We start from the raw sequence: 25,828 nt of genomic DNA, 5'->3' as shown, positions 1-25,828 counted from the left end.
CCCCTCCCCCCCCCCGAATTTTTCCGGTTTTCCCCCGGGCCTTCACATCTCTACCAAGGGAGCCTTGACTCTTGAAAGCTCTCCCTTCCAAATCTTTTTGGTCTCTAAGATGCTGCTGGACTTGAATCTTGCTGTTCTCCTGCAGACCAACATGGCTACCCTCTGAAACTGAACTTAACAGTACTACTATTTTAGAAATTCAGTAAATTACTTTTAGGTGACGTAAGACTCACGGCACTCATCCTACAGTAGCGTAAGTGTTGCAATAGCAGCAAGAATACTCGTGTGGTCTGTGATCTTGTGCAAGTCATGTTTCCCCTCAGCCTAAGCCAACTCTCAGGGTGGTTGTAGTGGTAAAATGGAGAAGGGGAGAACCACATGTGGCTCTCTGAGCTCCTTGAAGGAAGGGCGGGATGTGAATGATAAACTTTGGCCTTTTTGTATGACTGGCAGCCAAGATGGACTTTGGTAGACAGATGCTAATTGGAACCCTTCCTGCTTTACTCTGCCCCTTGTCATAACTCTGCCCTGCATTACAATCAGAAAAGTTAATCTTGATGAGAAGTGAGGACTGGTAGTAGCTACTGGGCATATCCAGATGTAAGGTAGGTGTCCTAATTTTTTGACTGGCAGGTTGAAATATAAATATTTATCATTACAGTGCTAAGCCAGTTACTGGAATCACATAGTTCGTAAACATAAAATTAAAGCAGATGGTCACTCAGACAAATAAATGGGTGACTGTTCTGGTGACATGTCAGTTCTTGGCCCCCCAGTTTCAACCCATCATTTGAATGCATGACTTATTGTTCTTTATGATAACAGATGAAGATATTTCTCCCTCATCGTTTCATACAAAGCCTTATTTGAATTCCTACGAAGGTCAATTATTCTGTCCTAAGAAATTATGTGTTTCATCAAGTTCAGGTTTCATTTTAAAATCGGGTTATGAAAATAAATAAATATGGAGTGTGGTGTCCTCTGCACCCTGCAGGGGTCTCTTGGCAGACCTAGCCCATGAGAAACAGGTTCCCTGAAGACAGAAAATTTGGAAAACGCTACACTAGTAGGTTAGGCAGCTTTCTGTCACCATGGATGTACCCTTCCCTTCTGTGACACTCTGCTTCCAACAGGCATTCAGTTCAGCTTAACAGAACTGCCAAGCGACTGACATGAATAACGTCAAGCAAGGCAGGGAGCTCTAGTAAGAATAAGAACCAAATGTAGTAGCTGCTTGCCAGGATTCCGGTGTCCTTGGAGTGCTCTTGAACTGCGGCCACGCAGCCCGGAACGACATCAGATTTCTGGACTTGGTTTCCTACAATAATTGCCCCCCTCCCCCTCAGAATGTAATTTCCTTTAATTCTGTGGGCAGACCTGGGTCAAGGGGATGAGCTGCCACCCGATCGTTGTCTTTCTCCCAGCCGTAATCCGTGCTCTCATTCTATTGACATCAAAGAACCTTTTTAATCATTTTTAAAATTTTGCATCGTTTATAACCTGCCTCTCTCTCCAATGGGGACTGAAAGCAGTTTACATTGTTCTCCCCACCCCTCCATTTTATCCTCACAACAACCCTGTGAGGAAGGTTAGGCTGAGTGTATGTAACTGGCCGAAAGTCACCCAGTGAGCTTCCATAGTAGAGTGGGGATTTTGAAGCTGGGTCTCCAAGATCCTTGTCCATCAGTTTGGTGTAGTGGTGAAGTGCGCAGACTCTAATGTGGGAGAACCGGGTTTATTCCCCACTCCTCCACTTGCACCTGGCTGGATTACCTTGGGCAAGCCATAGTTCTGATAAGAGCTGTTCTTGAAAAAGAGCAGTTTCTGTCAGAGTTCTCTCGGCCCCACCTACCTCACAGGGTGCCTGTGGTGGGTAGGGGAAGGGGAAGGGGAAGGGAAAGGAGTTTGTAGTGAAGGGCGGGGTATAAATCCAATATCTCCTTCTCTTCTTATTTTTAAACCAGTCTACCACATTGTCTCTCTCTCAGCTACCAACCAAAAGTACTAGGTACATGGGTCCAGAGTTGCACATAAAAAAAACTATTTACATCATTATAGAGGTTTATTTCACAGTGCTGACACCAGACATTAAACACCAAGTGAGAAACCGATAAGAAGCATTCACATATCACGAAGTCTCCGTTCAAATAATTACACAATAAGCTGGTAATTTAAAAATAATCAAACTTGGCAGTAGTTTACTGAGAAGTGTTCATAGTAATCAGCAAAGAGATGTTAATGGGACAGGGTGCCAGCTCTCCTCCCCTTTCGAAGATTTGTTCTTCAAGGCCAACCTTCCACATTCCAATTGCAGCGCATCAGTAACTTAACAGTGTTCTAAGCAGCTGTCACTAGGGATGTAGTGCTGTGGAGGTAACACATCTCTATTCCTGCCTTCGTTGTATCTTCAGAACCGTCCTGTGAGGTAGGTTAGGCTGAGAAAATATCATTAGGTGACCTTGAGCCAGTTAGCTTCATGACTGACTAGGTTAGCCAGGTCCCTCAAAGTCCCCAGTGGGGGATTGGGGGGGGGCATTACTGGAGAGCATGGGGAGTCCCCAGCGTGACGAATGATATCATCACATCGGGGAGTGGAAGTCTCCGCCTCTCCCCAGCAGTGTTTAAAGGTTCTTTTCAAACCCTGCTGGGAAGGGGGGGGGGAGGCTGTGTGTGCCTGCACACCGAGCCCCGAATTCGGGGCTCAGAGTGCAGGTGCGTGGCCCCCACCTCTCCCCAGCGGATGTCTTTAAACTCTGTCAGGAAGAGGTGGGGAGAAGGTTGGGTGGTCGCTTTTGGGGGCGGGGCTTTCCCCTGCCAGTTGGCTGGCAGGTGGGAAGGAGCCCCTCCAAATCAGGCAACCCACAGCCAAACTGGAGGGTCTAGCAAGCCTATGGTTGACTAAGGATTTGAACCCAAGATAGTCCTAACACTCCTACTGTTAACTAGGCTGGTTGAACATACGGTAAATAGTTTCACCATAACTGGGAACTGGATTTTAGCATACGACACTGTCCACCTTACCTTGAAAAGGTGTCACTGTAAGTTTTTATGACATGGATTTCAAGGGATGTTGCCAACAGGCATGAGAGATGACCCTGATTTAACCTGAGCCGATGCTAGATGACTGTTTAGAATGCTGTGCTAATGTCTGCTTGCTAAGGAAAAAAACTTATGAAATTGTGTCCTTTTATTATGTACTAGAAACTGATATTCCGGCACTTTTTAAAAACCGCAGTTCTTTGGTAAAACATCATTTAAGCACTCATTTTGAGAGGTGTGAGAATGGAAACTAAGCATTTCAAATTTTGTCAGTTCTGTTTGTGCAAAATCTTTTGAGATTTATTTTGCATCATTTGGATCAAGGCAGTTTGAAGTTAAGTGTTGCACTGGTAAAATAGGTTTTATGTTTAGCACTCTGGGAGAACTTGTTTTCTGTAAAAATGCTTTCTAGTAATAACTAGTTGCTGTTTTGTAAAGGAAAGGAAGCAACAAACAGCCTTTTAATTATCAGAATTTTAAATGCTTGGCAACTTGTCTAGAAGTCTCAGATTTTAAAAGCTCCTGTTAAGCTGATGATTATCTCTGGATATGGTTGATTGCCTTAATATGGTTGTATAATGAAGCTTTCATAGGCTGAGGCTTGAAGTTATATTCCTTTTGATACAGCCTCAGAGAGAGTGGAATGATGATGATGATTATAGTAAAAAAACCAGTTTGGAAGCAGAAGGAAATTATTTTCTTGTGAGATCAGATAGGAAGAGGTTTATGGTGCTTTTTTATGAGATGCAGATTAAAAACTTGTTAACACTTCTCTCTCCTTAAAAAAAAAAACCCCAGACCAAACCCACGAACATGCAGAAAAGGAGGTGAAAAGTTCTGCAGAGAATGGAACTGCATGAATGCACAGTAATTTTGCAGGAATTAGCTCACGGTTGGATCAACTTGTTGTTCCTGTAGGCAGGGCTCTTTTTGTAGAAAAAGCCCAGCAGGAACTCATTAGCATAATAGGCCACACCCAACAGCAGGAACTCATTAGCATATTGGGCCACACACCTGACAGCACAGCTCATTAGCACATTAGGCCGCACCCCCATGTTACCAGAAGTGTGGTTATCCAGCCACACCCCCACCTTTTGCTTTTTATTCTGTTTACCTTGTTTGTTATCAAAACCCAGGGCTTTTTTTTGTAGCAGGAACACCTTTGCATGTTAGGCCACACAGCCCTGATGTAGCCAATCCTAATGAGTTTCTGCTGTTGGGTGTGGCCTATTATGCTAATGAGTTCCTGCTGGGTGTGGCCAACTTGAGAGCCAGCCGGAACTCAGTTCCTGTGCGTTCCTGCCCAAACATAGCCCTGCCTGTAGGGCAGGTTTCCCCACCACGGTGCCCACAGGTGCCATGATGCCCACCAGTGCTTCCCTCTGCACCCTCCAATCTTCTCTGAAAGGGGGTGGAAGCTATTGTAAGGCAGGATTTGTTTATGCTGTGCTGACACTCTTATGAAAAGCTTTTCCACTGAAGGATGAGGAGGAGTGGAGGAGGAGGAGGAGGAGGAGATTGGGTTTATACCCCGCCCGTCACTACCCAAAAGGTGTCTCAGAGCGGCTTACAAGAATATTCTTCTATACCGACATCTAGCTCTAATCTAGTCCACACTTTCTCCTTATTAACAGAGAGGTAGCACAATTATCAGCACCTCTTACCTCTTTATTGGTTGATAAATGTTCTAAAATGGTAGCATAGTTTAACTGTTGAATAACAGGTTCTGATGCAATTTGATCCTTATCTCTTGTTGTTGCTTATTTCATGCTTTAAATGTTTATTGTTGTAAATGATTATTTAAAAATGAATAATATAAAAAAAGAGCAGCTTACAAACTCCTTTCCCCTCCCCTCCCCACAACAGGCACCCTGTGAGGTAGGTGGGGCTGAGAGAGCTCTTGACAGAAACTGCTCTTTTTTCAAGAACCGCTTTTATCAGAACTACGGCTTGCCCAAGGTCATCCAGCCAGGTGCAAGAGTGGGGAATCAAACCCAGTTCTCCCAGATTAGAGTCTGCACACTTCACCACTACACCAAACTGGCACCTAGGCTTTCCTTAGTCAGTATGTGGTTCCATTCCACCTTCAGGCTTTCCTTCTACCCAGGAGGTGTGAGGAGAGAGGTATTCCATTTGGTTTTGCCTCCTGCGGCAGCCATTTTGAGGTGACGCTGACCACCTCTTCTAAAAATCCCAAAGGTGCCTGTAGGTCCAAAAGGGTTGGGAATCCCTGCTGTAGAGACAGTGCTATATTTCAGAATGACAGTGGTGCTGATTAAGCATGTTAGATGTGGACTGACAGTCAGCAAAGTTAGAGGCATGTATCATAGAATCATAGAATGTTAGAGTTGGAAGGATCATAGAATGTTAGAGTTGGAAGGGACCTTGCAGGTCATCTAGTCCAACCCCCTGCACTCTGCAGGAGCATAGCTGAAAGACAGCCCTACAACATACCCGAAAGATGGTCGTCCAGCCTCCGCTTGAAAACGTCCAGTGAAGGAGCATCCGCCACCTCCCGAGGCAGTCTGTTCCACTGCTCAACCACTCTTACAGTTAGGAAGTTTCTCCTGATATTATGACTCCCTTGTAATTTCCACCCATTCTATCTAGTCTTGCAATCCGGAGCAAGAGAGAATAGATCTGCTCCATCTTCTACATGACAGCCCTTCAAATATTTGAAGACTGCAATCATGTCCCCTCTAAGTCTTCTCTTTCCCAGGCTAAACATACCCAGCTCTTTCAGCCTTTCCTTGTAAGACTTGGATTCCAACCCTCTCACCATCCTGGTTGCCCTCTTCTGGACATGCTCGAGTTCGTCAACATGTGGTGCCCAAAACTGGACACGGTACTCCAGGTGAGGCCTGACCATAGCAGAATAGATTGGAACTATCACCTCCCGTGATCTGGACACAATGCTTCTGTTGATGCATCCTAAGATTGCATTAGCTTTCTTCACAGTCACATTGCACTGCAGGCTCATGTTTAGCTTGTGATGAACCAGAACACCCAGATCCCTTTCTCATGTGCTGCTGTCAAGCCAAGTCCCTTGTCAAGCCAAGTCCCTCCCATCAGTCAAAAACTTTTCCAGGTTTCACTGCAGTCTTTGCCATTGCTAAGTTGCTCATTTGGATCTTGTCCATCAGAGTGGAGTAGCTGTACAACGGGTGCCATTGTAGTGGTGTCAGCGATATAAACGCCTTTGTTCCTCATTGAATCCTAGCAGATAAAAAGTTTATTTATTTATTTATTTACAGATTTATATGCCACCTTTTTGACCTTACAGAGGCCACCAAGGTGGCTAACAGTTTAAAACCGACGTGATAAAATCACATTTTAAAACCATTAAAATCAACTCCCCTCCCAAACACACGTCATTAAAACAATTTTTTAAAAATCAGAGTTAACATAGATACAAAACAGAGTTAAAATACAAACAAAACTGACACAAAGCATTAAAAAATTGGTAGGAAGGAATAGACTTCCCTACATTCAGCATATGCCGTGGTGTAGTGGTTAAGTGCATGGGCTCTAATCTGGGAGAACCGGGTTTGATTCCCCACTCCTCCGCATGCAGCTGCTGGATGACCTTGGGCAAGCCATAGTTCTGACAAGAGCTGTCCTTGAAAGGGCAGTTTCTGTCAAGAGCTCTCTCAGCCCCACCTACCTCACAGGGTGTCTGTTGTGGAGAGGGGAAGGGAAAGGAGTTTGTAAGCCGCTCTGAGACTCCGAGTGAAGGGTGGGCCAATCTCCTCCTCCTCCTCCTCCTCCTTCTCGGAGAATTGCTAGCAATTATTTTTAAAAGGAGTCATAAGCAAAAGAGTAAATGCATGTACGCGTATAAGTTATGGAAGAGGAATGATCCTGAAAGGATTTTTATGTATTTATTTATTTCTTCATATTTATAGCCCGCCCTTCCCACGAGTGGGCTCAGGGGATGTAACAACATGTTATTAATACAAAAGCAACATTTCATTAATAGAATAAATAATTAAAATATTTTAAAAACTATCATATACATTAAAATGGTGGTCACAATCTTACAGGAAAGATTTTTAACGGTTGCAAGGGGCTCTGGCGTACAATAAGACACAGATAATGCCCAGCAGTTGTTAAAATGGGTGGCAGAAATCTGACAAAGTGAGCTTTGACCCACGGAAGTTTATATCTTGGAAAATTCTGTTGGTCTTTGAGGTGCTACTGGGCTTGAATTTTGTTCTATCTTGAAAGAGGACATTTGTGAGAGTGTGCTAAATAGTGGGAAAACTCTGCACTCTTGAAATAAAAGCGCTCGTTATCCACTGAGGTTTCCAGACTGCTGCTGATTGTATGGAACTGCTGTGTTGCCATATCAGCCTGTCCAATCGTTCTTACCTAAGTGCCCAAAATGACAGCCATGCCCAGAGAGAAGGCTGTCACACACCACCAGTGTTCCCTCTAAGCAGAGGATGTTTGTGAGAGTGTGCTGAATAGTGGGCAAACTCTGCACTCTTGAAATAAAAGCGCTCGTTATCCACTGAGGTTTCCAGACTGCGGCTGATTGTATGGAACTGCTGGGTTGCCTTATCAACCTGTCCGATCGTTCTTACCTTTGTGCCCAAAATGACAGCCATGCTCAGAGAGAAGGCTGTCACACACCACCACCTATTGCTGGCACTGGATGGGTGAATTGGGAACATTGCACACCACCACCTATTGCTGGCACTGGATGGGTGAATTCGGCCTTCAAAGCCAAACTTTGCAGAAGAGATTTCAAATTGGGGGGGGACCTTGTGTCATTAGCTCTCTGGTTACTGTAAAGCAGTACAGATTTTGCATTACACGGGAGTAACTGTTTGAGGGCTGGTGAGGATATAGCAAGCAATGAGTAGCATGTGGGTTATGTGTATTTATCTTGGCTTTTTAATGCCTAAAATGTTACCTTCTTTGTGTACATATCCTGCTTTTTCTTTAAGCAGCTCAGAGTGGTGTGTTAGGATCACAACCATCCTGTGGAGATAGGATAAACTACCTGTTTGACGCCACCAGTTAATTTGAGAGCAGAGCAAAGATTTGAAGCGGCTATTCCCATCTCAATAGCTGTTAACACCAAACTTACAGCGCAGTGCTGTGGAGAGTTGCTCCAGTCTAAGACCATTGACTTCAGTGGGTTCAGATTGGACTAACTCACCATAGGATTATATTATTACCTTCCTTTTTTCTCTCCCAGATTTATTTCACTCGCCTTAATGTTCTTTATTAGTTACTCTGTGTATGTGTGTAAAATATATAGGAGTTTCTTTGTCTCTTCTTGCATAGATGGAAAGAGAGACTTGGGGGTATTTCATGCAAATACAAACAGGACCTCTCAGAAGGAATTTAATCAATAATGTACTCCTCAGCGTGCATGTTGGACTGGATTATAAAAACCGGTTAGCGTGCATCTCAAAGCAAAACCCCACAGCATCTCACTAAATCCAGTGTTTAACATTTGGTTACATAAGCAGATGTCGTTATTAATACCCATTGTGGGCCAGGATCCAAAGAGGACCTGTGCACGTAAAGGAAGATGGATAGTAGATAATCTCTTTCTGATTGCAGCATGTCATGAATTGTTGAACGGTGTTCTTGGAGGGTCTTCTGACTTTTGGTGTGACTTGTGAGAGGAGGGGTGTAAAGACGTGTGGTAGGGTGGGGGATATAATAAAACAATTCTGGAGAAGAAATTAAAATGCGGCTTCTACACCATACTATATCCTGATTAAACTAGGTTATTCTAGGTGAGCCAGTTTGGTGTAGCGGTTAAGTGTGCAGACTAATTTGGGAGAACCGGGTTTGATTCCCCACTCCTCCCCACTCCTCCACTTGTGGCTGTTGGATGGCCTTGGGCAAGCCATGGTTCTGACAAGAGCTGTCCTTGAAAGGGCAGTTCTGGAACGAGCTCTCTCAGCCCCACCTACCTCACAGGGTATCTATTGTGGGGAGGGGAAGGGAAGGAGTTTGTAAGCCGCTCTGAGACTCCGAGTGAAGGGTGGTGTATAAATCCAATCTCCTTCACTTCTTCTTCTCTTTATACTTGAACATATAAGTACAGTTGTAACAATAGGTGTGAAAAATGTTCTATTTGATATACTTGAATGTATAAGTACAGTTGTGACAATAGGTGTGAAAAATGTTCTATTTGAGCCTTATCTTCATTTGTGTTATTGAATCTCAAGAGCTAGATTCGAGTCCAGTAGCACAATACAGACCAACAAGATTTTCGGAGTACAAGTTTTTGAAAGCCTATAGCCTGAAAATCATATTGGTCTCTAAGGTACTAATGGATTCAAATCTAGGTCTTCTACTACAGGCCATTGCAGCTATCCTCTGAAACTGTGACTATCAAGAGGATGTGTATAGGGGATATTTTTGTAGTGATGTTGTCCTGAGGTTTAATGTACAGATTACAATGAAAATAAATTCTTCATGTTTTCCCTTCTTCCTAGATACGAACTGCGAATCCGATATTTACCGAAGGGATTTTTGAACCAGTTTACTGAAGACAAACCAACGTTAAATTTTTTCTATCAGCAGGTAAACATATGCTACATCTTTAATGTGAACTTGCTTTTGCATCTTGAAAGTTTGCTGTATTTGTGGAAGGAGCATATTAATGTAGGGACAGGAAAAACGCAATGTCATGCTTTTTTAATTAAAAAAATACACAACAGGGTTAGACCCGGGGGGGGGGGGGGGCGTTCTCTTCCCCCCCCAGTTCTATTATAGACTTCCCATTTAAGACCCTGAAGGTTTTTTAGGTGGTAAAGATTTTCAGATTTGGGATACAGCTTTCTGTATGGCAGTTATATTCTTTGTCCATCTTATGCAAAATGTCCTTGCTGAATTTAGCTAGTTTTATCAAAGATGTGCTTCCTTTTTTTCATTCACTGTGTTAGAGGCAGGGGTCTTGTTGTAGAAAAAGAGCTGCCGGAGCTCATTAGCATAACTCATTAGCATAACTTATTTGCATATGCCACGCCCCCTGACATCACCGGAAGTGACAGAAGGCCACACCCCCTGACATCCCCGACTAGAGCCCTGGTTAGAGGGGACCCCTGAAATTATGCTGCCTGCAGGAATCTCGCACACAATATGCTCCGTAGTCTTTTTGCTGCCAACCCACCTGCAAAGACCTATTTTTGAACATGCTAGTTTACTGAATTCCTGTGAATTGATCGTTGCAAATGCGGTCACATAATGGGAACAGAGGGGACTCTGATATTCTTGATTCTGTACTGCAAGTGTCACCTGTATGATACCTTGTAGAAAATTCCAGCTGAAATATTTGTACTGTATTTGAGTATAAAAGGTCCCATGAAAACTTTAGCTTGGACTTTGATTGTCATGTACTTGCTTCCTATTGTTGGGGGGGGGGGCAGTTTACACTGATTGCCTTTTCCTACTGCAAATTCCCACAATACACCCAACACTGTTTCTGGGGTCCCTGGACCCCGGGACAGCATTTGGATGGGGGGCATGCAGGAAGCTGCAGCAGGAGGAATAGAAGAAAGCTACTCAGCTTTGGATACAGCCTCATATATTTTTTGCTGTGTTCCTCTTCCATCAGCATGTTAATAAAATATTTATTGATTGTGGAATCAAGATATGTCAGTGTGATATTGATAGAATCAAGCAGATCATGAGAAGGAGGGCAGGAAGGGTTGCATCAGTGCTTAGTTCTTGTGGCCCTTTCTTACACACCCAGGGAAATGCTGATCGTCACTTTGGGGTCAGGAAGCTATTTTTTCCAGGCCAGTTTGGCTGGAGATCCTGGAGGTTTCTTGTCATCTTCTGGACTTGGAACAGGGGTCACTGGTGGTGTGTGCATGTGTGTGTGTGGGGGATATTTGTGAATTTCCTGCATTGTGCAGGCGGTTGGACTAGATGACTTTTGAGGTCCCTTCCAATTCTGTGATTCTGTGATTCTAAGTAACTTTGGGGAATGCATGTTTGTAGAAAGGAAGACTTCTGTTCATTTTTATATACAACAATATGCATACTTCCTGTGGAAGAAATGCTCTCCACCCAAGAATTCACACCAATATTTCAATCACTGTGACTGTACTCTGTGTGTGAGTTGGAATCCAGCTGCCACCCAATAGCTAGCAGGAAGGAGAGGGGGCAGGGGGTGAGCCATCAAGCTCCAACCTTTCTGAGCCTGCAGGCACCTTTGGAATTCTGACACAGGGCGATGGGCACAGTCACAAAATGGCTGCCACAGGAGGTGGAGCCAACCACAAAATGTCAGGAATTGAGGTTATATACAACGCTAATAGTGCCTCCTCAGCATTTCAGGCAGAAACTCTGTTTAACAGAGGATGCATTTTAATCTGAACAGCCTATCAGAAGACCTGCAGAGCAAAAGCCTCACCTAGCCCCGCCCCCTTTCTAAAAGCATTTGGTGGGCATCAGGAAAGGTGTTGGCAGGCACCATGGATCCCATAAGCACCATGTTGGGAGCCCTGGTTTGGGATGAGTACCAAGTGTAATGAAGATGGCTGGGTGTTTTCACCTTTTCTTTGTGCCTTTGTTCATCGTGAATGCTTGAACAGACTGTGTGTATTCTTTTTATTCATTTAATAAACTTGGTTACATTTTGGACCCTCGAAGCTTAGTCTATAGAGCCATGCCTGTTTGGTCTTGCTATCTGCATTGCGGCAGCAGCGAGGGGCAGTGGGTAAGCTCCCTATCCGTGGAGTGCAATAGCTCAGATTTGCACAGTTGACCTAGATCACCTCTGAGCTATCTTGTAGAAGTGTGAGGCATGAATCATGGCATTTAGGCAGAGTCTTTAAACAGTAATGCAGGTACAGAGTGCTAGACGGGCAACTCTGTTTAGCAGGAGATATTCTCAGGGTTACTGGTGGCAGTGGTGGTTATCCAGTTTGTTTTTGCTACACCCAGAGGATTAAGGGAAAATGTAGACTCAGGACAGTCTCAAGGTTTTCTGACCTCCCAGGGACCTGGCCTAAGGAACTGGGGGGAGGGGTCTGTTTGTGAGTTGGTTCCTTCAAATTCTGCAAGGGGTTTTCCTCCTAGACTCATTTCAGCCCCCATAAGGACTGCAACAGAAGTTTCAGGAGAGGCCTTTTTCAAACATCACTCCCTTCAGCACCAAGAGACAAGCTGACCCCGTGTTTTGTGTGCAGCCACATTTGTTGCATTCCTGTAACCTATTCTAAGCTGTCATGGATATCATTGGCTTGAAAGGCAAGGAGAAAACAGCACACAAAAGCAGCTTCTCTAATTTTTCCTCCCTTTTTGTCTCACTGTTTTCTGCACTTAAGGAGCAAAATGTCCATTGCACTTGCGAAGGCAAAGGAGTTGGAAGAATTTGCTTGTGAGGCAGGAGAACCTGTGGGAAATATGAGTCAAAAGGACAAGATAATTATTAACCATCCTTACATAGACTCTGGTTTTTAGGCTGCTCAGAGACTGCACATGAATGTTCTTAAGGGAACCCCCCCACCACCACCAAACACAGTATTTAATACATTAGATAAAACAGCAGACTCTGAAACAAGCAAAGGGTTTAAGTTTTACAATATGGCCACACTGGAAATTACATGTCAGCAATAGTTGAAGTTAAAGGTTGCTTCATTATTATGGTTGACCACAAAAACCAGAAAAGACCCAATGCTATAATAGAAATAAGTAAAGTAAGAGTAACAGATCAAATTATGATTCCTTCAATTGCTTTGCTCCACCTTCTGTTCCCAAGTGCATTGATTTTTGTTTGTTTGTTTGTTGGAGTGGAGAGAGTTGACAAACGGAAACTGTTTCCTTCCCACTGATCTTACATCAAATATTTAGATATCTGCAATCATAGAAGAATTTTTACCCTATTAAGATACAACGCCTTACCCTCAGCCATAATGGAGGCCAGATATACTAGATTACTGAGGAAAAGTTGTATATGTGGGATGGGAACTGACGAAACATTGGAACATGTAATTTTCGATTGTATTATATATCAAAATATTAGGGAAGTTTTGATCAAGCCTATAGTTAACTCCTTTCCAGGTCGTAATAGAAGGATACTTTTGTCTATTATGCTGGCAGGGGATAACCAAAAGCTGACTAGGATGGTTGCCAAATTTGGTTGGTTGGCATACCAAACTAAGAAAGAAATAAAGTACAGATAGGCCTAAATCTAATTTCTGATCCTAATATTGATTTTATCATGTCTGTATTTTAAAATTTTTAGATTCCTATTTATAATTTTAGATGCCATTATATTTTATAATTTAATTGCTCCCTTATCTGTACTTATTTGTCTTCTATTATACTGGTCTATGACCGTAATAAAGAACTTTGACTTTTTTGACAAACGGAACTTTTTCGCCCTCTCCCAAAATACTAGAACTCGAGGGCCTCCAATGATACTGATGGGGCAGTAGGTTCAGGATGGAAGAAAGGAAATACTTCTTTAAACAGAGAGTGATTAAAATGTGGAATTCGCTGTCAGAGGATGTAGTGATGGCCACAGGGATAAACAGCTTTAAAAGGGGATGAGATAGATTCATGGAGGATAAGTCTATCAATGACTATTAGCCATGGTGACTGAGTGGAACTGAATCCCAGATCCAGGAGGCAATATCAGGGGAAGGCCCCGGCCTCTGTGCCCTGTTGTTGGACCTTCAGAGGAACTGGGTGGCCCCTGTGTGAGACAGGGTGTTGGACTAGATAGACCCTCACTGGTCTCATCCGGCAGGGCTCTTCTTACTAGGGGAAGGCCTCGGCCTCTCTGCCCTGTTGTTGGCCCTCCAGAGGAACTGGTTGGTCACTCTGTAAGACAGGATGCTGGACTAGGTGCACTATTGGTCTGATCCAGCATGGTGGTTCTTATGTTCTTACTTTCATCTTATTTACTGAGCATGACTCATAGGGACCTGTAGCCTTCCCCTTTTAACCAGAACAACAACAGCAACAACAACAACATCCCAAACCTTTTGCTCTGTCTCAAAGATGGAAGATGGGATGGCTGCAGGAAACCGTCCATATGAAAGCTCTGACTGTGGCCAGCCTGGTGATAGGGGGGGGGGAGCTGAGCTCCAGTTTCAAAATGGCAGAGGCTAAGCTCTGTTTCTTTCCGCCTTTTACAGGCTTGTTTCCCCCCCCCCCCAGCTAACAGCTGAGTTGCGACTCTGTCGTTAAGAATGGAAGGGGGTGGGTTGGTAACAGCATTGAGCAGTGTGGGGACGGGTGTATGGAGCCCTTGGCCCCACTTGGGCCTGCTTCCACAGCAGGGGGCGGCGTTTCCTGCTCCCCACCCAGTGGAATCCACTTGGATTAGATTACAGTGCTCTGCAACTTATATTGCATTATTACGTAAGTCATACACAGGGATGTAAAAGTTCAGGAGAACTTTTCTGAACCATAGAAAATAATGAAGACATGTTCCATCACAAATCTGTACATGGTGTAAGGCCCCTAGGGACCAGCCTCTTCAGTGGTGATGGCTCATTTCTGGAACTTCTTCAACCTACCTGCCCACCTGACGCCACCGTTGCCTGGTTTTAGGCACCAGGTAGGGCCTTTTTTCTTTCTGCCAAGCCATTTGGCTGATTGTTCTCTCTTTCTTCCCTTTCTGTTGTGTGAAGGTTGCTGGTGTAGTGGTTAAGTGCACAGACTCTAATCTGGGAGAACCGGGTTTGATTCCCCACTTCTCCATTTGCACCTGCTGGATGACCTTGGGCAAGCCGTAGTTCTGGCACAGCTGTTTTTTTAAAAAGAGCAGTTTCTGTCAGAGCTCTCTCAGCCCCACCTACCTCACAGGGTGTCCGTTGTGGGGAGGGGAAGGGAAAGGAGTTTGTAAACCACTCTAAGACTCCTTTGGGTAGTGAAGGGTGGGGTATAAATCCAATTTCTTATTCTGGTCTCTCTTGTTTAATTTTTGTGCTCCATTTTATATTTTGAATATTAGTGTTACTTGATTTTGTTAATTTTTGTACTCTAAAATCATTGTGAGAGTCCCCAAATAAGAGTACAGTTTATTAAGTTTTAAACAATTTTTTAAAAGTGATACATTATATACAGAAACAGAAGAAATTCAACTTTTTTATACAAGACAGATTTGAAAAATAATAATAATGATAATATCTGGTTCCAGTTTTTCCCTAAATGTTGTTTTGTAAAAAATTCCCTCACTCCCTTGACTGCATGTTTCTAATCATGTCAAAGGGTAGGATTTCTTCCCAAAGCTGAGTGGGGATATCTTTAAAGATAATCATCCTTTTAAATCCCTTCTTAAAATCCTGTTAACTTAAACCAGCTAGCCCTTCTCAAGCCTGCCTTTGATGGAACTTAAAACCTATCCCCCATAGCTAGGGCAATCAGTGTGTGCTCTGCAATTCCATACTTGCTAGGAGATGAAAATAGGCAGATATGTGTAATACCCCAGTTCATACATGTTATAGCCACCTTCCGAAGCCTCCCATTAACACTGTTTCATATTGCCAAAGGCTCTGCTTTGCCTTCTGTATTGTGCAACAGCCTGTCCTCTATTCAGTCGATCCCTTAGAGCAGGCTGCCTCTACTCCACCCTGATGGATATGCCACTGTCAGTTGGAAAACAGAGACTCCAAGGTGTTACTGATACGAATTAAACAGTTCATTGGAAAGCGCTGTTGCAAAATACACTAGAAAAACAAACTGAATCAGATGCATGACATGTGAATACATGGGGAAAGCCGTGGATACAAAACCATCAGGAAAGTACATGCAGCTAGAGCAAATAATACGGAATACATAAACTGGCAGCTCATAAGCTGATAAGACTGGGTTCTGCAGTATAGTTCTAAACAAGTCCCCCAAAGAAGACACGCCAGGTAGTGGAGATATGAACCACAAACCATTCTGCACTGTCAATACACAGGGGAAAAAAACCAGTTGCCAACATAAGAACAAATTTAACGTATGTTGGCCGTACAGTAAATATTTTAAACGCTACCTGCCACCCTACCTGCCACCCTACATCAGTTTGGTGTAGTGGTTAAGTGCGCGGACTCTAATCTGGGAGAACCGGATTTGATTCCCCACTCCTCCGCTTGCACCTGGCTGGATGACCTTGGGCAAGATGTAGTTCTGTCAGAGCTGTCCTTGAAAAAAGAGCAGTTACTGTCAGAGCTCCCTCAGCCCCACCTACCTCACAGGGTGTCTGTTGTGGGGAGGGGAAGGGAAAGGAGTTTGTAAGCTGCTCTGAGACACCTTCGGGTAGTGAAGGGTGGGGTATAAATCCAATCTCTTCTTCCAGGACTTGTCCTTCTAGTCATAACTTAGTTCCCTAGCAAGCAAAAGCAGTTTCATAGCTACCTATCCAAGAATCCAGGAAAGTTGAAAAAACAGGACTCTCACAGGCTTGTGGGCCTTTCATTGTTCAGGCTCCCAAATCCTGTGGCGGGGGGCAGGGGCAGCGGCAGGTTGAGGATGATGAAGAAGAAGAAGAGAAGAGAAGAGATTGGATTTATACCCCGCCCTTCACTTGGAGTCTCAGAGGGGCTCACAAACTCCTTTCCCTTCCCCTCCCCACAACAGACACCCTGTGAGGTGGGTGGGGCTGAGAGAACTCTGACACAAACTGCTCTTTCAATAACTGATCTGACAGAACCATGGCTTGCCCAGGGTCATTCAGCAGCTGCAAGTGGAGGAGTGGGGAATCAAACCCGGTTCTCCCAGATTAGAGTCCGCATACTTAACCAGTACACCAAACTGGATCTCAAAGGATAGGCCTTTGGAGGCCTCAAGACATAGCAAGGTCGCATCCTCAAAGCAGGGGGATCCTAAAAAGAAAAGGCTGCTACTGGCCTCAGCTGATCTTCAATACCGGACTTCTCCACATTTCCCTTGGTGAGGAGCAGTATCATAGTGGCATCTCACTCTTTGGAGGAGGGGACAGAGGCATGGACTTAATTTATCCCTCCTTTATTGTTTACGTTGGTACCCATGGGACAGGAAAATCCCCATCCCCATAACATCTTCCAGTATTCTGCAACAATATCCTGGTCTGAGCTCTTCTTATTAGTCATGAGACTGGTCTTCCTGTTTGTCAGAGTTACAGTTGTGCACTCATGTCTGGGGGACTTTTTGCTTTTCTCAGCAATGCATTCTAGGGATTTCTAATGAGGAGTTCATGTCTGAGAGTCATAGAATCATAGAATGTTAGAGTTGGAAGGGACCTTGCAAGTCATCGTCCAACCCCCTGCACTCTGCAGGAGCATAGCCGAAAGACAGCCCTACAACATACCCGAACGATGGTCATCTAGCCTCAACTTGAAAACATTTATTTATTTATTATTTTTATTTAAGATACACTAGAACATCCAGCGAAGGAGCATCCGCCACCTCCCAAGGCAGTCTGTTCCACTGCTCAACCACTCTTACAGTTAGGAAGTTTCTCCTGATATTTAGCCAGTAACGATTCCCTTGTAATTTCCACCCATTAGATCTAGTCTTGATATCTGGAGCAAGAGAGAATAGATCTGCTCCATCTTCTACATGACAGCCCTTCAAATATTTGAAGACTGCAATCATGTCCCCTCTAAGCCTTCTCTTTCCCAGGCTAAACATACCCAACTCTTTCAGCCTTTCCTCATAAGACTTGGATTCCAACCCTCTCACCATGCTGGTTGCCCTCTTCTGGACACAGTCAAGGAAAGGTACTCTTGTATAGCATGATTGTGCATGCAAACAGTTGGGGAGGGAGACCCCTTATGTGCGGGGCACAGGTCTGTGCAGTCTTGTTGCGTGTTACGTCAGGAACGTCTCATGGCATCTCAGCAGCCGCTTTTGTTAACTCAATTAATGTAGTATATTCCTGTTGATCTACTGGTTTCTGGAGTCCTTCAACTGAATCCACATATTCTCCCAAAGCTATTGAAAGAATCACTCAACATGAGGTCAAATGTCAGGCAATCAGTGCATCTCCTCACCCTATAATATCACAAGGGGAGGGGACTTTTGTTATAAAAATCCATTCCTACGAAATACCTCTATGAACAAAAGCTTTCTCTCTATATTAGGTGGCACTTCTGAAAGTGTTTACAGCTACTTGTGGTTGGATGTTGCCCATGGAATGCGAAAACAAACACAAAACAAAACACCAGTACTTTACCTGTGCAGTCTTAGCAGAAGTCACAGTTTCTGATGGGAAGCCACACAGAGCCAGGATTTGAATATCTATTGTGTTGAAAGATGGAGGCTATAACTCGGCCAGTCTGAGGCCAAAAATGTACTGGACTAACATACTTCACATTTGAAAGCCAGCAGAATACTTGTTCTGCTCATCAAAGATACACTAGAAAAATGCACTGGCTTTATGATGTTGCACTTTATACTTCTGCAGTATTTGCAGGGGCAGTCTGTGTATAGCACGGTGCCTTATTGTTCTTGCACTGTCATTGTGTACATGCCATTAAATGCCAACAATGCCCTTCAGTTCTCTACATAGGGCAAACAGGTCAAACCCTTTGCCAAAGGATAAATGGACAGAAATCTGACACCAAGAATCACAACATTGAGAGAGCTGTAGGGGAGCATTTTAGCCTTCCAGGACACTCAGTGAGGACCTCAAAGTAGCTGTTTTATTACAAAGGAAATTCAGAAACAGGCTAGAATGAATTGTTGAATTACAGGTTATTACAACACTCAGTGGAGCTGCGGTGGCTCAAGTGGTTAAGACCCTGAACTGCAGACTGTGGAAGGTCAGTAGTTCAGCAGTTCGAGACCCGGGTGCCGCATGACGGAGTGAGCTCCCATCTCTAGTTCCAGCTCCTGCTAACCTAGCAGTTCAAAAGCAAGAAATTGCAAGTAGATAAATAGGTACCACTTCGGTGGGAAGGTAACAGCGTTCCGTACGCCTTGGTGTTTAGTCATGCCAGCCACATGACCACGGAAATGTCTTCGGACAGCGCTGGCTCTTCGGCTTTGAAACGGAGATAAGCACCGCAACCCTAGAGTAGGATTTGACCGGCTTTCGAGCAAGGGAACCTTTACCTTTACCTTTTTACAACACTCAGTACAAGGGAACCCCCAGGGTTTAACAGAGATATCGGGTCCTTATCTCTCTACACATGCTAAATCACTCAGTTCTTGCATCTGTTGGTCAACTCTTTTGTTATCTGTATGTTAATTTGCTTGCTATTCACTGGTTTTACCAACTGCTTTAATCCAATCTTAGCTATACTTATCGCTCAGTTACCTATGCATCTTGACTCTAACTAGCCCTCCCACCCACCCTCTCTCTACCTATATGTAATGGGTGGCAAAGTCTGTTTCAATGTATTTGAAGAAGTGTGCATGCACACAAAGTTTATACCCCAGAATTAAACTTTGTTGGTCTTAAAGTTGCCACTGGACTCAGACTGTGTTCTGTTGCTTCAGACAAACATGGGTACCCACCCGAATCATTATTGTGTGTGTGTGTGCTAAAGGCAAGAGGGTGCCTTGAACTATGAAGAAAGGTGGAATATGAATGTTTTAAAATATAAATTCGTTATTTCACTCAGACAGTTTTAGAGATCTTGGCGAGGGGGTTCAAGTTCTGAAGTATGGCAGTGCTTCCCCACCTTGAAAGGCAAATATTAGAGACAGTGATCTACTAAGGATAGAAAGAATTGGGGGGCTGCCCCCTGTAAGAAGGAATCAAGCTAGCTGGGGCTATCCAGGTCAGGTCATCTTTGCCCCATAACAAAAATAATGAAAAATAAAGAATAAATATAAAGTGAAATGCCTCATTCATCCGTTTGTCCCAGATATGCAGTGTTACATTGCTTCTTTCAGAGCTTTCTGGTGACCAGACGAAAATGAATTTGCTTTCTTTAGCATTTTTTTACCGGCTACGGGTAGAACTTACATTAGGCCAGCCAGTGGCGTGGTAGTGTGGCAAATCCTTTCTTTCTTAAAAATTCAGTGGAATTACTTTTGCCACTACTCGCAAACAATATGGAAAATGCTTTGGACTGCCACATTCATCGAGACAACTCTGCTCTTGTCAGCCAGGATGCTTTGTTTCACTTTACACTAGTAAATCCCCGCATTACTGGTTTAAGCACCCTGTGATCCACATTTTACCCTGTGAGTGAATTTGATTTGTTATTTGAATAAGGAAAAATGGTCACAAGTAGATTTTAGGAAATAAGGGAGAGCTTGGTCTGCTTGGTCAGCTGTCCTGACATAAATAACCTTTTAAATTGTTTGGTCTTCTCATTTACTTAAACAGTCAAGGCATTAATCCAATTTTAAAAGCCTTGAGAGTGGGCCCCTTGACTCACCTCTGTTTCACGAAGAGACAAGCTATCACGTTCATGGTGTCAGGTTGATTGTGTAGATGTAGGTGACCTAATTAGACAGCTTATTAACTGTGTGTTTAAAAATAGGTGATCTGGAACGAATAATTTTAGGTGTATGAATGCTGCTTATTTAAATTGGTCTGAAAATTATTTAGATGTCATGATTGCCTTCAAGGCGAAAAAGAATCTAGGGATTTTAGTTCTGTATGGGTGCTGAAAATTCTTGTTAGAGGTTCCTAGCCTCTTCATAGCAGTACAGCTTCCTAGAAACTCTTGATATGGAGCCTTGATGGTGAAACCAGTTTAAAACTGGTTTGTGTGTGTAGCATATAGACATATTGTTCCATAGTGTTTAACAGAGTAAGTCCTCGGTTCAAATATCATAACAGCTGTGAATTCACAAGGTGGTTTTCAGACAGAACTGCACTATGGACTTATCTTTTTCTATCAATTATGGGTTCTCCTACATAAGAACATAAGAAGAGCCCCGCTGGATCAGACCAATGGTCCATTTAGTCCAGCATCCTGTCTCACACAGTGGCCAATCAGTTCCTCTGGACCACCAACAACAGGGCCTAGATGTTGCCTCCTGGCATTGGGGTTCAGAGGTTTAGTGTCTCTGAACATGGAGGTTCCCCTTGGTCATCATGGCTAGTAGCCACTTATACACCTCTCCTCCATGAATCTATCTAATCCCCTTTTCAAGCTATTTAGTCCTGTGGCCATCACTACATCCTCTGGCAGTAAATTTAACATTTTAATCACTGTCTGTGTAAAGAAGTATTTCCTTTTGTCTGCCCTTCCTTGCAATTAGCCCTTCCCCTGCCCACCTATCAGCTTCTTTGGATGCCCTCGAATTCGAGTATTTTGGGAGAGGGAGAAAAATTTCTTTGTCAACTCTCTTCACCCCATGCACAATTTTATAAACTTCTATCATGTTTTTCCTCAGTCATCTCTTTTCTAAACTGAAAAGTCCCAGAGTCTTCAGCCTTTCCTCATAGGGAAAGTGCTCCAACCTCCTAGTCATCTTGGTTGCCCTCCTCTGTATTTTTTTCCAGGTCTGTGATGTCCTTTTTGAAATACGGTGACCAGAACTGCACACAGTATTCCAAATTAGGCCAAACTATAGATCTATATAGGAGCTGCGGTGGCTCAAGTGGTTAAGACGCTGAACTGCAGGCTGTGGAAGGTCGATAGTTCAGCAGTTCGAGACCCGAGTGTGCTGCATGACAGAGTGAGCTCCCGTCTCTGGCCCCAGCTCCTGCCAACCTAGCAGTTCAAAAGCAAGAAATTGCAAGTAGATAAACAGGTACCACTTTGGTAGGAAGGTAACAGCGTTCCGTGCGTCTTGGTGTTTAGTCATGCCAGCCACATGACCACGGAAATGTCTTTGGACAGCGCTGGCTCTTCGGCTTTGAAATGGAGAGGAGCACCGCAACCCTAGAGTCGGATTCGACTGGCTTTCGAGCAAGGGAACCTTTACCTTTACCTTTATAGATCTATACAGAGGCATGATAATATTGGCTGTTTTATGTTCAGGCCCTTTCCTAATAATCTGGAGCGTAAGAGTTTACACTTTTCACCACTGCAGCACACTGGGTTGACACTTTCATTAAACATGGGAATTGCTATTTGAGAGCACTAATAATTTTCTGTTATTCCCCCCACCCAAAGTACAGTTCCCAAGGTTCCCCAGGGAGAGGGACTATTAACCAGGCTTGAGCCACTAAGTGCAAACTCCTACACTTAGGTACAAAAAATCAAAAGCACAGATATAGAATGGGAGGGACTTGGCTTGACAGCAGCACATGTGAAAGGGGTCTAGGTGTTCTGGTTGATCACAAGCTAAACATGAGCCTGCAGTGCGATGTGGCTGTGAAGAAGGCTACCTGGAGTCCTGTGTCCAGTTTTGGGCACCCTGATCATGGTAGGTGGTAGTCCCGCTCTGTCCTGCTATGGTCAGGCCTCACCTGGAGTCCTGTGTCCAGTTTTGGGCACCACATTTTAGGAAGACATGGCATTTAAGCAGAGACAGGCATGGCGAACAACCTTTGGACATCCCTGGCATTGGAAACCTATGGGGTTGGCAAAAGTCAGCTGAAACCTGACAGCAATAATAATAATAATAACAACAACCATATTTTTTTAAAAAAACAGACACATTCTCAACCCAGTGTTATCTTTGGGACAGGAAGAAGGTGATCAGAGACTAGAAGGGAGATCATAGTAATTCTATTGTCATGGATTAGGGTTAGGTTTCAGCTTCCAGTGCCCTTTGCAGAGAGGACAGGCTCATTAAAATGGCCCACCCTTGGAGAACTATGTAGCTACCTGTCTTCCTGAATGCTCTGGGGAATTTTCCTTCTAATTTGACTGGCAATCATGTTGAAGCCCTGGTTGAATTCTGAAGTAAGGGATGTTACCTGAGTGACTAAAGTGTCGTCTTCCCCTGGGGAGTGTCTGTCTCACCGCAATTCTCTGTGCGCCCTTGATGAAACGGCAGGAGTGATGGCGAGAGTGATACTGGAGGAGGTGGAGGATCACATTTTAAAGCCCATCACATAGTGGTAATGATGATAAAGTAGTCCTACCCATCTGCTACCATTGCATCTGTTCATAGTCGTCAGCTGTGGTTTCTCAGGCGTCCAGACATTTTATGTTCTGCACGTCAACAGGGTTTTGAGCCCTTGATGGCATACTGGGACAGTTTTGCAAGATGCTTTGCAGATAAAATTTGTGTTTATTTGCTCTGACAGCTATGCATTCAATGTAGCTGTTGTGGGCATTTTGGAATTTGTGTATACTTTTCACCTTGCTTTGCGTGACAGTGCATACGAAACCCTTGAGAGGTACATACAGTTTTGTTCTCATCCCGAGCCATTCTTGGCTATTAAAACTTGCCAGGGAAAGAATAGATGCTTTCGAATTATGGTACTGGAGAAGACTCTTGAGAGTCCCTTGGACTGCAAGGAGATCGAATCAGTCAATCCTAAAAGAAATCAACCCTGACTGTTCCCTGGAAGGCCAGATACCGAAGCTAAAGCTCAAATACTTTGGCCACCAAATGAGAAGGGAGCACTCACTGGAGAAGACTCTGATGCTGGGAAAGATTGAAGGTAATAGAAGAAGGGGATGGCAGAGGATGAGATGGTTAGACAGTGTCATCAATGCAATGAACATGAAATTAAGCAAACTCCGAAACACGATGGAAGACAGGAGGGCCTGGTGTGATGTGGGGTCACGAAGAGTCGGACTCGACTGTGCGACTGAACAACAACAAGTGCTGTTTGTTCTTAAGATCTTAAAAGTTTCGACAGAAGCTTCAAACTTTTATTTTTGGTTGCCACTGCTTTTTGTTGGTTTCTGATAATTTAGTCGTGTTTGTTTTTATTATTTATTTATTTATTTATGAGATTTATAGCCCGCCCTCCCCACCAGCGGGCTCAGGGCGGTTATTTTAAGGCACCCCGAGTGCTGTTAAAGTAGGCTTGCAGGGTATATGTTTGAAAACAAAGAATAAGCCTTAACATGAGAAGAGAGAATATATATATATATTTTAATCTCGTCCTTCTTTTGAGGAACTTGGGACAGCATACATTTTGTTTTCATAACAATCCTGTGAGTTAGTGTTGGGTATTACAAGTTGAAAACACTCAGTATGTCTGGGGTTAAATGTTTGTTTATGTTACTCACAGGAAGTCACATGTTTCTCATGTAACCAATGTTCTTTAGCTGTAGAATGCCCGGGAATTTTCTCCCTTATCTAGGAATTTGATTGGGACTAAAGTGTCAAGGTGTTTTACCATTTTATGGCTTCTCTTCCCGTCTTTGTTTGGTGTTCTGAAGAAGAAGAGTAGCCATAATCTCTCTCTTCTAGTTTTGTCTTTGTAGAGTAAGGATGTAGCCGATTATGCTCTTTTGTTATTTTCATCCCAGTTACCCTTCCCATGCTACAATTTAGTAAAAACTTTACATTTTAATCACACATGGACTCTCAGTCTGAATTATTTTACTCAGGCTCTGCTGGGCTATATTATCTCTGCTAAGTACCATTTTTTCAATATCTCACTATCAAACCCAACAGTTAGTTCATGCTTAGATGGAGTGATAAGTCCACTGTCACATAGCGGGTTCTGTGACAGAAAGAAGATATGAATCTAGGCCTCACTTGTCCTAGCCTGACATTCTAAGCACCATTCCATACTGGCGCAAAACATGCACCAGCTCTCATTGTAGAGGTTCACAAAGGGCTGATTTGGACTAAGAAAACAGCAATGACTGAACCTATCCAGTACTGCATTGTCCTCAAGTATACAATCCAACTTTTATTGCCAATTTTGGAGGCAGGAACAATTCAGAGACAGCTGGGGACCTGCCCACCGTGACAGAAGGGATAATTTTAAAGTCATTCTACTCACACAATATGCCATCGACAGTTAATTCCCTACTCCCAACCACTAATGTCTTTACTATTAACATAGACATGGGGAGGGCTGTGTAATTAGTGCAGGATGTCAAAGTTCAGTGTGTGTTACTGCAACGGTGACCTTTGGGATAAGGAAGAGCAGCAGCTGAGGGCAGATGGCAAATGAGGGCCGTCCTGATGCAGAACTGTGCTTTTAGAAGCCTTAAAGAAAAACAGCAGCTTTTATTTTCTTTGGGGGAGGCTGGTTTAATGATTCATCTGTTACGAAGCCGGCAGAAAGAAGGAGGGGGGGGAGGCTTAGGGTAACGGGCAGTAATACAGGGCATAAATTCAGAATCTTCAGAAGCCACTGAAAGTCCTATAAAAACAAGAAATGGCCCAAGTGTTATGGTGGCGTTTATTTAGACCAGCTAGTGATTCAGATTGCTGGAATCAGAGATTTTGTTTTCTGCTATTGAGCCAGTGCATGAAGTGGAACGCTTAAGTAAGGAACTTCATTGTAAACGAAGCCTGAGAATGCTTCATTAAGCTAACAAAAGCACAGATTTCTACCCACTTTTGTTTCTGCAGCTGTAGCACTTCAAGCTAGGCTCCCGAGAGCTGTTCTAGCTCTTCTTCACCGCAGGGAATGGCCACCCTGTGGCGTCTCCCCTCCTCCACATGTTCAATATTATTGTTCAGTACAACTCACTGTGTCATTTGGGAAGGCAAGATGTTGGGAAAGCTCCATACTTAGCTATAAAGTTGCATACCCATGTCTGTGTTCATTAAAAAAACACACACACAACGGATATAGAATTTCTTCAATAAAGGAAGCCATGGCCTTCAGCTTGTGAGACATGAGCAAGGTATCTGAAGAAGTGAGCAGTGACTCACGAAAGTTCATTAAAAGGTAAAGGTTCCCTTGCTCGAAAGCCAGTCGAATCCGACTCTAGGGCTGCGGTGCTCATCTCCGTTTCAAAGCCGAAGAGCCAGTGCTGTCCGAAGACGTTTCCGTGGTCATGTGGCCAGCATAGGGTTGCCAAATCTTGAAAACGGACCGGCGGGGGAGCGTCCC

At 43.8% G+C, this 25,828-nt stretch overlaps 1 protein-coding gene across 1 annotated transcript in view; it reads left to right on the top strand.

Annotated features, from left to right (window-relative positions):
* The window catches only part of PTK2 (protein tyrosine kinase 2), a gene marked incomplete at its 3' end in the record, with an annotated part of 174,118 nt that overhangs the window by 23,355 nt on the left and 124,935 nt on the right, over positions 1-25,828 (top strand). The window contains exon 3 of the mRNA XM_015426717.1: positions 9,504-9,591. Within this exon, the coding sequence (XP_015282203.1) occupies positions 9,504-9,591 (88 nt within the window). The remainder of the gene's footprint in view (positions 1-9,503; positions 9,592-25,828) is intronic.

The sequence above is a fragment of the Gekko japonicus genome, unplaced genomic scaffold (assembly GCF_001447785.1).
Source record: "Gekko japonicus isolate JY-2015 unplaced genomic scaffold, Gekko_japonicus_V1.1 scaffold3074, whole genome shotgun sequence".
Lineage (NCBI taxonomy): Eukaryota > Metazoa > Chordata > Lepidosauria > Squamata > Gekkonidae > Gekko > Gekko japonicus.
Note: the sequence above shows the minus strand (reverse complement) of the source record. Positions and strands in the feature narration are given on the sequence as shown.